General features: G+C 39.6%; 1 protein-coding gene across 2 annotated transcripts in view; it reads right to left on the bottom strand.

The window, feature by feature from the left end:
* Positions 1-13,839, bottom strand: part of SLC12A1 (solute carrier family 12 member 1) — an 84,004-nt gene that overhangs the window by 53,358 nt on the left and 16,807 nt on the right. Inside the window, exons 5-10 of one of the 2 annotated variants that reach the window (XM_008513799.2) lie at positions 13,317-13,412; positions 10,793-10,932; positions 9,584-9,694; positions 7,259-7,370; positions 5,569-5,696; positions 959-1,043 (exon numbers count right to left, since the gene is read on the bottom strand). In XM_008513799.2, coding sequence (XP_008512021.1) covers positions 959-1,043; positions 5,569-5,696; positions 7,259-7,370; positions 9,584-9,694; positions 10,793-10,932; positions 13,317-13,412 — 672 coding nt within the window. The remainder of the gene's footprint in view (positions 1-958; positions 1,044-5,568; positions 5,697-7,258; positions 7,371-9,583; positions 9,695-10,792; positions 10,933-13,316; positions 13,413-13,839) is intronic. The other variant, XM_008513800.2, reaches the window with a different exon arrangement.

Consider the following 13,839-nt stretch of genomic DNA (forward strand, 5'->3'; position numbering starts at 1 on the left):
ATAAAATCTCTTTACTTGTAGCTCAACTTGGAAATGCATAACAATACAGTTAACAACATTATCCAATTTCCTCAAATAAGAAGCAGTGAGAGAAGTGAGAATCTAAGTTAATTGTTTTGCTTTTTTCTCTAGAAACCAACTCAAGATATATGTACTTTCCCAATTTCCTTCAGAGTAAGATGAGGACCACTGGGATGTGCCCTTTGGTAAAATGGTCATCCGGGTTTCTGTGGTGGTCCAGCCTGGAGCTGTATTCCCTAGTGTGCACAGAAAGAAGTTTTCTTGTCTGAATGTTCCACATTTATTTTTCTCCTATAATGCATAAGCAAGAGGTGACCCCCAACTAGGAGGAGGTGTGGCTGCAGGCAGCAGGTGGAAAAAAAGTCAGCTTAGGAACAGCAGGCAAATCCTTCTATTTTCTGCTCACTGAGCAATGTGGGGGCTGGCCGCCCACAATGCTGGCAGCTGGTTCTTGTTCTGATTTCTTGCCAATTGGTGGCAGTGACATTTCCATATTAGGGACAGCAGTGCAAGGAGGAGGCACAGTCATCAATTCTACATCTTTCATACTTTCCTAGGGCTTTTTTGGTTGTTTTTGTTTGTTTTGGGCTTTTTTTCCTGTTGTTCTGTTTTCCACCTGTCTCCCAGGGCAAGGGAGGCGGGTGCTGGAAATGGTGGCTTCCTTAGCGGTGGATTTATCACCCAGAGTAGCAAAATGGGACCCTCTTTGTGTTCAGGTACAATGACAATCTGATTAGTGCTACCCTAGCCCAGATCCAGAGACATCTGTGTTACAGCTTTATTGCATTCAAACACGTAGAGCATCCAAGAAGGGAATTAAAATTGTTGCCTTTTAAAATACTTTCTACTTTTGTTCCATTGAAAGCCCACTGGACATAAAAAACAGCTGCACCTCTTATAATTCTGGCATTTTGACACCAGGACACATACAACTCACCTACACAAATGGCAACTCCTAAGTAGGCGACAGTGGTGATGAAAATAGCCAGCATGGTTCCTCTGGGGATGGCGTCTTGGGGATCCTTTGAAAAAAATAATGTGGAGGAACAAGGAGACAGGGTAGGATAAGAAACAGAGATTACTTGGAGTTATTTCCATATTTTCAAATTTTTAGGCTACCCTTCCTGAGGCAAGTTCTAAAGAAAAGAAGCAAATGACAGTGGTGAGCTTGAATTCTTTTTGGACAAAGACAAGGTGTTTAAAGTGAATAAACAAATCTGTAGAACTTGGCACTGAATAGAAGAGATCTCTAACTGTCCAGGAGGGAGGTTTTATAGAAAAATATATGAATTAGTTCACTCACTAACCTCTCTCCCTTCCCTTTATCTCCTGTGAATTTCATGCAGATATGTCAGACCTGAAAGTATTAGGGGAAATATACCAACATACCCAGCACATTGACGATATCTGTGTGTACACATTTGTTTTCTACTAAGCTTACGCTTGCCTTTACAAAAAAATCACTTTTGACTGAGCAAAAAGGATGACCTACTAAATTCTCCAATCCCTCAAATTTCCCATTTGAGATCCGGTTCAGGAATAACTGCAATGGGATCTTTTTAATTTCCATAAACAGGCATAAAGAAAGAGGCAAATTTAAGGTTATACCAGAAAATGGGTTTTTCTCTTGCTTATAAATATATATAAATTCACTGAACTGAGCTCATATCATATATAATATATCATTTTATATCCTATCTTGGGGGCTAAATGGTATCATAATCAATTTCCAAGGAGCATAACTTCTGAATAACTGAAGTTAACTTAATGGGGATTATTAAATAGAGATTTTAATGTATTCATTGCTTATACGGGACAGTGCCTGGCATACAGTAGGAGTCAATAAATATTGTATTGAGGGAAGCACAATCTCAGTAGGCATTAGTTCCCCCACCAGAGAACATGAGACTCATCAATACAAAGAAGCAATCAATGCAGTCAAACAAAGCTTGAACCTTCTTTTTTTTTAATTTAAATCTGCTGCTCAAATCCACCAGAAAGGTCAAATCATGCTGAATGTAGATTCAACCTGACAGCTAGAAATGATAACTAAACCAAGCGAATCTGCCCTCACGTGGGAGTAAGCCAGCCCTGTGGAGCCACTGTGTGATCATTAATTCCTTCCCACTCTTTTAGGAATACCTGCACACGGGGTTTGTTCTGATACATACATGCCCAGCCTGTTCCTTCCAAACTATTGTCTCTGAAAGTGTGCAATTGAGCAGCACATAGAAGGAAAAAGAAGGCAATCGAGGCTGCAATGAAGTCCGCTCAATCTCCCAATTCATGATATGTTTCAAATTTTATTTTATTGATTAAGGGTTTCTTGGGATCTGAGTGAAATATGAAGAACTCATTTAAGTGGGAAGAAAGGAAATATATATAAAGATAAGCAATATAAGAAGGAAGGCAGTCTTGTACCTAAAACACAAAAACTTCATTTTTATTTACAACTATCTGCTGCAAGCTCTAAAATTACTTTTTTAGAACACACATGAGGGCCTAATTTGACCCAACATAAATTGAGATGCCAATATCTTACTGTATGATCATATCTTCACGTTGTCTAGTCTGGCTATGTCTCCCCTAGACAGAGCTCAGGACTTTGACAAAGTCTTCGTTTTTACTCTAAATATTAGTTTCCATCTCCCCAGCAGTAACACACAATCTAACTTTCTTTCATCTTTCTTCACTAAATATTATATTTTTTTCTTAAGATTGATTTCATAAGCAACCTATTAGATTGCTGCTTTTTCATGTCAATCACGTCCTAATCTTGCATCCCTGAAACTGCATCTTGACTCTCTTGATTAGACTTGGGTATCTCCCAAATCTTTTCCCAGGCACATGTTTACAGATCATCAATTGATGTGCTAACAAACAGAAGGTTCAGGAATTTTGCAGCACCCCCTTGTGCCAACCCTCATCGACTGTCACTGGCAACCTGAAGTGCCCTCTTGGGAAGGATTCTGAGGTGGTGAGCAGAGGTAGCACCTTGCATATCCCTAGTATGTAAACAATAAATGTTTGCTAAGTTGAACTGAATCAATTATGTTTTGATTATTGCTAGTTTCACTCTCAGAGAGAAATAATATCCATAAATACTGAAGCTTCCTTGTCACTTCCCAATATGTGGTCACCTCTCAGTCCTCAACGTGCTTGACCACTCTGGCTTTCAATCATGTTAATTATTACTTCCCAAAGCAGTCTCCTTTCTTGACTCTCATGATCCCACTCTCTCTTGGTTTCCCCTATCTCTTAGAGAGCTCTTTCTCTTTCTTCTTTCTAGACTCCTTTTCTACCATTAATATTTGAATATCTTTTCCATGGTTACTGCCTCAGTCCTCTTCACTCCTCCCTCTTGCATAGACCTGGATAAACTCATCCATGCCATGCCTTCTAGTCCTGCCCTAGTTCCTTTCCAGAGCTCCAGACTCACAAATCTAGCTACCCACTAGACATCTCCACTCTGATGTCGTTCTGCCATTTCAACCTCAATGGCCAAATCCAAGCTTCCTTTTCCTCATCTACTACACCATGCAATCAATTCAGGAGGTTGCAACCAGCATTCAAAGAATACAATGGAATAGAACTGATGTGAAAATATCACAAGACATCGTTTGTAATAAAGTAAAGAACTATTTGGGGAAAATTTTGTATGTGTTCACTCGGTTGTGATGTATGATGTTTTCTTACTGCAGAGCATAATAAAAAACATGCCTTCCATTTCCTCTCCTAACTGTAACAGAAGCTGATCGCTTTGATTCATGTCCCCTGCCATGGCCTTAATTCAGGCTCATGTCATTTCTTGCCCAGACTACTGTGATATCTTCTAACTGATCCTTCTGCCTCCAGTCTCCCTACCTATCACCCTGCACCCTCTAATCCATCCTTCACAAGCTGCTGGCAGGCTCTCTCTAAAACACATATCTCATCTTGGTACTCCCTGATCTCACCTCCTTAGTGTCTCTGGCTAGTTTTGGGGTAATATTCAAACTCCATTGTCTATAGTTTAAAGGATCTCTGAGTTCTTTTCAATAGTATAGAAGTGTAGGTGCTAAAAGTTAAGCTTAATTGCAAAATCACCAGAGTATTTCTAGATAGAAAGAGTGTAACTTTTTACAATAACTCTATGAGCACATGTGCCCTGAAAATCATTACAGGACACATTCTGCATTTTTTTGACGTGTAAACTCAGAATCAGAGATGTCTCAGTACTAATTGATAGATAAAATAAAATTCTTTACTGATATAGCAACCCTAAAGTAGGTCAGCATTTACCTTGGAAGAAAGGAAATTTAAGTCTTGTCTTTTTAGATAGGAATATCTTCTAGTTCTTTGCTTACTCCCAGAGTGCCTTGGACACATAGAGGATCCTTTCTAAATATGTTTATTAATACAGTGATGAAAAGATTTGCATACCCCACACCACATGTAAAATAATTTCCATCATGAGCATCTTTCTCTGTGACTTTTTACATTCCACGCCTTCTGTTCCAGATGTCCCTCTCTTCTTTGTTCTGCTGATGAACTTCTATTCACCCCTTGAAATCTAGACTGAGTTTCCCCTCCTCTGAAAGCCTTCTCTTACTTCTCTGGGGACAGCCAATTACTGTTTCCTCTCTCCCTTGCACATGATTCTGTTCTTGCTGCTTATGACTCATATGGGGTTAGTCTGTCTCCCTCTTAGACCATGAGCTCCTTGAAGGAAGGATCGAGCTCTTCCTTGCTTCTCTAGTGCCTGGTGTCAGTAGTAAGTATTGGCTGAGCTGAACTGACTACGAGGCGCCTAATAATAAAAACTTGTTTGTAAGGAGTCTAAGGAAAGTACAATATTCTTTATTTAAATGTGTGCTTACAGTTTGCAGAAATTTAAATCAATGACCCCTGATACATTTCCAAATCTGAGAAACTGGAAGCTCAACGTCTATAGCTAAATTTCATTAAGCAGTAATACTTACCACTTGAATCATTTTGAACAAGTTGCTTAATTTTTCTGAGCCTCAGAATAATCTTTTTTATGCCATATCTCTGCTCAAGAATTTGCCATGGCACTATGGTCCTTAATATAACAAATCTAAATGCCTTTATACATTCGCTCAATAAATATGGATTGAAGCCTTGCTACCTCCAAGGATACAGCAACAAACGAAGCCAAAGGCATAGTCCCCTCTTTCAGAGGGTGATAATCCAGGACAAGCACCTCTCGTTCAGCTCCCTCCAACGGCTGTTTCCCTTTGCCTTATAAGGTTATCCAGCCTCATTCAGGCCTTTTCCAGTTAAACCGTGAGAGACTTTTGTCTTCTCTGCCTGGAATGCTCTTCCAGTTCCTGACCAATTGGCAGCATCTAGCTTTTGCTTTAAGGTCATGCTCAAAAGTTCCTTCCTTGAGGAAATCAAGGGATTTGGAATCGATCCTAACAGAAGCAATATTTCTGCTCCGTGTGCTGCTCACCAACCATACCACCACCTCCCAGAGTGCCTTGGACACACAGAAGGTCCTTTATGGATATGTTTATTAATACAAATGCAGAGAAAACAACATACCTCCAGATCTCCTGAGATATTGGCACCTGCGAGAATCCCAGTAGCTGCTGGGAAGAAAATGGCAAAGACAGAGAAGAAGCCTTCGCCTTTCGTGAAGCTTGGCCCAAAGTTTTCGGCAAATATTGATGCTGCAACACAAATAATGAGAAAATTATCATGTAGACTTTCTTTACAGAGTAAGAGATAAAGTTACCTTTGGCTTCTATAGCCCCAAATGCAAATGTGTCCCTATATTCTAAATGGAAAGAACTTGAAGATGTTGGTGTACTCCCGATGAATCTCATGTTAATATTTGCCAAGAGTCAAAAACATGTATCACAAGGTTTTAGATCTCTAGGACATAGCTCTGAAAATTCAGTTACTTTTGTGCCAACAGAGACCCAGGCTGCCTGACTTCTTCAAATCTAGAAGATTCAAAAAGAAGGAAATGGAGAATTTTCTCATGACCATGTTGGCATACTTATAAAAATACCACACACATAATTGCCCTACACACATACAACTACATATTCACATGCATAAATACCTGCTTTCAACACACTGCTTTTCTATGCTTTTTTTTTTTTTTTGATCGGTGGAGAACCTCATGGGTGAGTTTTGCTACTAACGTTCTAACCTCCTCGCCCCTCATTTCCAGAGACTGGATCTTAAATCCTTATACCAATGTCTTACGTCTGAGAGACTAATATCCTGAGAAGCTTTGGTCATAAGATAATACTATCCCACAGGCTGTCATCAAATTACTTAAATTAAGAGGAAATAATCTAGACGAAAAACAGAAAGGGAAAAGAAGAAGGAAAGAAGAGGAAGGAAGAAAAATGTGATCAAAAGAATGTAGGATGATGCAAAAATAGGGAAAGAAAATTTAAATTATCAGAAAAAATACAACAGGAGCTGGAAGGAGGGAAAAGAATAGAAAGGAAAAGGATGTTAACATGCAAAGCAAAAAAGACAATCTTTACAAAGAAAAAGAATTGAAGAAAGAGGCGATGTGATATAAAAAGGAAAGAAATACTCACAACTGACTAAATAGTGAAGAGAAATATAAAAAAATCTCAGCAGTGGATTCTGGGTAAGCTAGAGTGGAAAGCTAGGAAAGAGTGGATAGGCGGAGGAGAATGGGCGAGAGAAGTCAGATTTCATGCTTAGTGATGTTATCACAGGATGCTACACTAAGTAACTCCTATGATCTTTTATGCTTGAAAACCTGACAGTGATGCTTAACTAGGTGATGCTACAGGAAAGCAAGGTGCAAAAAGGCCTAGCAGGAAAAAAAATGACTGTGTTTGACTTTAGTGCTGTCAATGGTTGAACAAATTGTCTGAGCTGTGTTCTCTTTCCTTGCAGGTGCACTCTACTTCTACTATTTGACAGTGACAACAATTTGTCCAGGACTTCAAGGTTTTCAAAGCACTTTTACATCCACTATCTTATTTACTTCTCAAAAATCCCCTCAGGAAGTAATTATTATCACCCACACTTTAGCAGGAAAATCTGAGCCCCAAACGTGTTAGGTGACCCATCTAGCTGATGAGCATCAGGGTTTAGACTCATTCTGGATCTCCTGACACCAATGGAGGCTATTCCCTGGACCACACTGGGATTCCAGTGGCTAGAATGGGGGTCACAGGGGTGGTAATGGAGGCAGACAATGGAGAATCATTTATTGCAACTAATTTGTCGTACATACCTTGGTAATTAAAGAAACCTCTGGACTTCTTCTCATTGTTGGATGGAATGACTGTTCCAATGAAGAAGTTTGCAATAGCAATGAGAAGAATGATCAGAAGAATCACCTGGGCCTGGAATGGCAAAGTAAAAGGAGGCCAAATTAGATTTCTTTAACTACTTTTTATATAATTATAAAAGTTATATGTCCACTGGAGAAAGACTTTACCCGATTATTCTAGTTAAGATTCTACTATCCAGAGTAGGTAGTAAGTGTAACCTTATAGAATGGCGTCTTAATAAGCTTTACTTGACCTGAGAGTAGATGTTACATTTTCAATGAGAGCATGTGGTTGGGCACTTGAAGGTGACATTTCAAGAACACTCCAAGTACTAGGTGGGTAACCTACTGCAGTGTCCTCAGGAATATAAATGAAGCCAAAAGTTTCAACACTAATAGAGTTTATTTCTTTTCTAGGCAAAGCATCTATGGATTCCTCCTCTTCTAAGTGCTAACTGCAGAAGGAGTACAAGAACACAGAACGATTCATAGAATTCCCATGATGCCTAGTGCATCAGATGTTGGGTTACCAATGTGTGCCCAGCACAAGCAGTCTGCAAGGCTGACCAGCCAGATCATCTTTTTTTAGTCCCTCCTACATTTCATGGAGTTTAATGGCTTGGCCTTGCCATATGCCGTTCTCTCTGCTGGGAACGCTCTTCTCCCTTCTCTTTGCATAACTATCTCCTTCTCATCCTTTAAGTCTTAGTTATCTCCTCAGAGAGTCCTTTCCTGACCTCTGAATTTAAATAATAGCAACTAATGTTCGCTGAGGGCTTACAATATGACAGATGCAGATTTAACTTCAGCAGTGCAGTAGTTTCCTTATTCACAGGGGATTCTAAGTGACTAATGGGCGGGTGGGCAGCTAGCATATACAGCGTGGATATGCTGGACAAAGGGATGATTCACATCCTGGGTGGGATGGGGCAGAACCTCGAGAGATCTCATCACAGTATTCAGAACAGTGCCCAAGTTTAAAGTAATGAATTCTTTATTTCTAGAATTTCCAATTTAATATTTTCAGACCATTGTTGACCAAGGAACCACAGAACCCTTAACTGAAATCACAGAAAGTGAAATCGTGGATAAAGGGGAACTACTGTATTCTTTCAGATAAATAATACCACCAATAACCACAGGCATTAGGTAATATGATTATCATCATTTTAAAGATAAAGAAACTGAGGCACAGAAAGGTTAACCAATTTACTGAAGGTCATATGGATATAAACCATCTTCAAATCCAGGCTCTCTAACAACAAACCTGGAGCTTTAAACTTTACCCCCTACTGCCATGAAACGACCTTTTCTCCCTAAGGAAATAAAGTCACCAAAACTAGGTTCCCCGTTATTTTCTATCTCAGTGCTCTGTTTATTTCCTTTACAATTTACCATTTTATATTTACTAGTTTATGTACTTGATTACTACTCATATCCACATAGACCATATGCTCAACTAGGACAGGGATTGGCCTATTTTCGTCACAGCTGAATATGCAGCGTCTGGCAGAATGCCCAGCACATGATAAGCACGTCATCAATTTTTGTTTAATGTGTGAATGCATAATCCACAAATAAGTGCCATGTAGGAATGTTTCCTATCGCCTTACACAGGTGGGAGCCTTCGCCCATCTTTCCATTTCTGGTGACCACTTAGGTCTAGTCACCGCATCTCCAGGCACATATGACCAGTTTCAATTGCACGAGTCACTGTAGAGAACTACAAAGCCAGCAGAAGACATGCTCCCCATCCCTCAGAAATTTACTGACGGTATTACTACTAGCTAAATCCAGATATTCTCTAGTTCCAGGGCCTATGATATGGCCTCAAATTTGTTGCTGAAGTACTGGGTTTCAGAGGAGAAGGATAGTTCCTGCCTCTATTACCTTCTCCCAACACACTTGTCAGTTCTTTTGGGCTTCAGCACCCACAGCCAACTTGACAGGGGATACAGGGATGTGACTGAGAGACACAGGCTTCCAGCATGTGCTCATCATAGGGGTCTGTGAGTGAATATGGCAGCAACCTTGGTGGCTGTGTCACTGTGATGGTAGCAAAAGAAAGACAAAGCACAGGCCTGATCATGTGACACATGAGCTGTGAGTCATGACTGCCTGGACCTCATGCTTTGAGGGCTTGATGTCCTACCTAGCACTAACCTGCAACTTTTACTATAGCAAGTAATAACAGCAATTCTTTCCGAATATAGGGTTCTTTCTATTCCTGCAATTTGTTCAGGACCTGACCAGCAGTTGTTGGTAACATCATTTTGAGAAATTTACCTTAGCTTCCCATTCCATTCCAGCTACTGAAATTCCTAAAAGAATCACCACTGTGATGGAACCTATTATCCGAATGTCATTGGTTGGATCCACCATCATTGAATCAGTCTCCTGGAACAAAAAATTACTACAATAGTTAGAGATGGAGCTTTTATGCCTATATGTCTTATTATAGCATTTAACAGTAAGAAGAGATATTGTTTACTAACATCTGGGACCATACAGGATAATAGAAAAATAAAGTGCTCATAAATTTGAGAAGATAAGGAGCTAGCATTACTTTCTACTGTGATAATAGGCCATTGATAGCCATGATTATGAGTTGGAAATTTTAGAGATTCATTCTAGTCACAGCTTTTGAAGCTACTGTAGCACTAAGTAAAAGTATGTGTACATACACATATCATGTTTTGTTTCAGAAGAATGACTAGGTATTTTTGTGTGTCAAGAGGAATCCCAGAGAAACACAAATGAGTGGTTTCCAATGTGAACATTGGAAAATAAGTGCCATCCAACTAAAGAACAAACTATACAAACCAGATAATGAATGTCTTGAAGATAACATACCTTATGAACTACACAATCCACTCATTTATTCACCTAACTTTCTAATAGAGGTACTGTTACCAATAGAATTCAGCGAATGCTATCACTACCAGGAGAAGAGGACTAGAAGGTAGTTCATATACCAGTCAGTTAATGTGCTCACATGTATACCATCTAGCCGGGGCACATAAACTAAGAAACACCTAGTTTTCTGCAGTGAGTTATTCTAATATTTGAACTTTCCTTCCCTTTGGAAATCTATAACCATAATAGTAATATTGCTGCTGATAATAATGCCCATTATTTCTCTTTTGTTTCATATTTTATGCAGTATTTCATGTACATTGTTTCATTTGATTTGCACCACATTTCCATGAAATATGTGGAACAGTATTATGAGCCCATATTAGAGATTTGGAAAACAAGATTCAGATGAATAGAGGGACTGGTCCAAAACCTCTCAGTTGGCAAATTTGAGAGTCAGGATTCCAAGTCAGTTCTGATGTCAAGCCTAGGGCTCCTTCAACTGTATTCAACTTCCACATTCTGCAGAATAAATCTATTTCCTCTCATCTTGTCATAACGATATCCCCTAGTGCCCTGAAAAAGCAAGTTGACCCAAATTATCTTGCTTGGCTGAAGAAAAGAAAAGCTTTCAATTACCTTAAGAAGGTCTACCACAGTCTCAGCAAATCCCACCACATACATAGCAACAGCCACTGCATTGGCAAAAGCAAAGATCAAGCCTATAGACCCACCAAACTCGGGCCCTAAGCTTCTGGAAATTAGATAGTAGGCCCCACCTGAAACAAGAAATGGACATGTTTTACAGGGAGGAACTGCCAAGGGATTTAGTTTATATGATCAGATAACTTTGAACATTTGAGAACATTTGAAATATTAACTATTCTAATATTTCTATTATAATTTCCTAATAATTTTAGGAATCTTGTGTCACCTGAATAAATAACTTAGCCCTTCCTTGTACTCTATATATAATCTGCAATAGAACGATCCTAACTTAATAAAATCCAAGTTTTTGAAATTTAATTGAGCACAAATGCTACAAATAAGAATACAGCAAACTTTACCCCAAAAATGCTTTGTCTTTAAAAAAATTCATTGAAGAGTTCAAATCAATACAGTAACTGAAATAAAATTTTATTTCTGAAATTTCCAGGAACAGGCAGGCCTAGGTAAAAAATGCAGCAGGTGAAGTTTATCATTGTTCTTCTAACTTCTTTTCTGGTGTAATTGTCTAGTATATATTAGCTACATATAAAGGGTATCTGTATAGTGCTTTGTATTATCCATCCTATAAATCACATTTGGTTTTCTATGTTTTTAGTTCAAGAAAGCATGATTATTGCCAAATACCCATACGCGTATGGGGGTGGCAAATAGAAGAAAGGTGGGGAGGGCTTGGAACAGTTGCTTCTCCCTTGGACCTTGAAAAGGCCGTTCTATACATGGCTGTGTGCTTCTGTGCACATGAAAGACTGAGCTGGGCTCGTTAACTGCCTAGAGTGGACTGAGCAGGTTACTGAAGGTAAAAACGACTAGAAGTTGAGAGGCCTGGATAGCTAGATGTCATCACAGACCATAGTAAATTAACGACTTTCTATACTGAGCTAGTCTTAGAGGTGGACAGAGTTGGTAGGCAAATGACACTGTAAAAATACCTGAAAACAAAACAGAACTATCTTTTACTGAAAACGAATTTCCTCCACTATAGACATGCCTTTGGGTTAAAGGGTCAAAGCCCTCTCTAACAATGTAACCTATTGTTTGGGTGGGGCATATCCCATTATTTCCTCTGTCCAGATTACATTCAACAAATTAGTTAGCCAGTCACTCAGGCTTGGTCAAAAGAAGAGCCAGGCAGACGCTGTGAGAGGCATATGTTGTAGGCAGGCTGGTGTTTTAGAAGGCCCAGGGCAGGGAGACCTGGATAAGGTAACCCAAGTAGAGACTTGAGGAGCCAAAGCAGAATGCAAGGGGGAAGAAAGGAAGTTAGAACAATAATTAACTTCAGCCACTTCATTTTCTGCCTAGTCCTGTTTGTTCCTGGATGATCTGAAAGGAACTCTTTGTTTTGTCTATTTTTATTTTCTTTTTAAGGATCTTCTCCTGCTTGTTGGCCACCGGGACCACAGTGTTGGGGTGAAGTCTGAGGGTTGCTGAGTAGAAGTGTCAGCAGTGTCAGCCGGGGCACTGAGAAGACCCATGCTGAGGGGCCTGGGAGAGAGCCAATGGGGCCCGTCCAAGGCACAAAGAAACCATTTATGTTACTGTAATACTCTATGCCTTCCTTCTAGACACATTCCTTCCTCTCTACTTTATAAACGTGTTGAATCACAGGAAATGGATCAAAGAAGTCCTTTTTGGAGATCTCAATTTTCATTGAGAAGAATTTTGCCTTGCTGTCTAAATTTTGGGTTATTTTATTCTATTTTCAGGTTTTGGGGAGTAATTATCAATATAAAACTTTTACTTTCAATGTTAAACCAACTCTAGACATTATCACATAATCAAAGCTTGTGGTCATAAGTAAATGAATTGGCTTACCTCCTCTTACTACTCCATTTGTGCAAATAGCAGACATAGAAATACCTGTGAGTGTTGTCACTACCACACTCAGTCCAATGATGACGAATCCAAGACCTGCAAAATCCCCCAAGAAAGGTGTTTGGCTCCAATACTTCAAGAAGTCACCAGTAATTCAGGAGGCAGCAGTCTGAATCTTGTCATAGAAAGATCAGGCTCCCCACGAAAAACCTGAAATGTTCTATAAGATCTCATTCCGTGAAGGTCTAGGAAGCACCTGAAATGTACTGAACTGTAAAATTAAAGCCATGTCCAGGAATCATTTTCCAGGAAACACGAGCAAGAGGTGTGCAGACTAGCCTGAAAAATAAAACATTTACCCAAGGAATTTGAGCATCTTGAAACCATGACCTGCAACGTGCCAGAAAGGTCCATTACAAAAGAGACCATATCTGACCAGAGTAGACCAGGACCACACTCACAGTACCTTATGCTTCCTTTTGCATCCAGCTCATCCAAATAGTTAGCCAGGCTTCAAACATTGGGCTACTTTCTTGTTCCAATCAAAAAAGAAATATATAAAAAGTTTTTGCCTACCCGTAGCAAGTGATGAGAGCATTAGATATCTTAGAAATTTTACCTCCACGAACAAACCCGTTAGTTGCTATTGCAGAAGTTGACAACCCAGTAATAGAAGTTACCATGGTGGAAAGAAGAATTATGAGAACTCCAAGACCTGTTGGTAATGAAAGATAGAAGATATTATGTTTTACTTTTCTTCTTTGGATTCCCTACTGCTGTAAACTATACTGCCTTTAATTTAAGTTTTCACGTCCATGCCTTGGGTCCCCACAGAGTTCCTTTGTGCTAAGGAGAAACTGGCGTGCCTGGCATAAAGATCAAGTCAGAGAACTGCTCATTATGATGAAGGATGGTTTCCAAAAGTAAACACAATCTGAAATGCAGCCCTGGAAAGGAAAAGTTGACTTGTGCTGGTGTCCTGGGAGAGAAAATACCCTGGCTGTGAAAAGAGAAAACATGGCATTTGACCTTCTCTCTTGCTTGAGAGGAACCTGAATAAGAAAGTTGAGGGTTTGACAAAGGTTAAATCCTTCCCCATTTCTCTTGCATCTCTCTTGCCTGGGGAGGAAAAAAAGGAACCA

This window comes from Equus przewalskii, chromosome 1 (assembly GCF_037783145.1).
Source record: "Equus przewalskii isolate Varuska chromosome 1, EquPr2, whole genome shotgun sequence".
Lineage (NCBI taxonomy): Eukaryota > Metazoa > Chordata > Mammalia > Perissodactyla > Equidae > Equus > Equus przewalskii.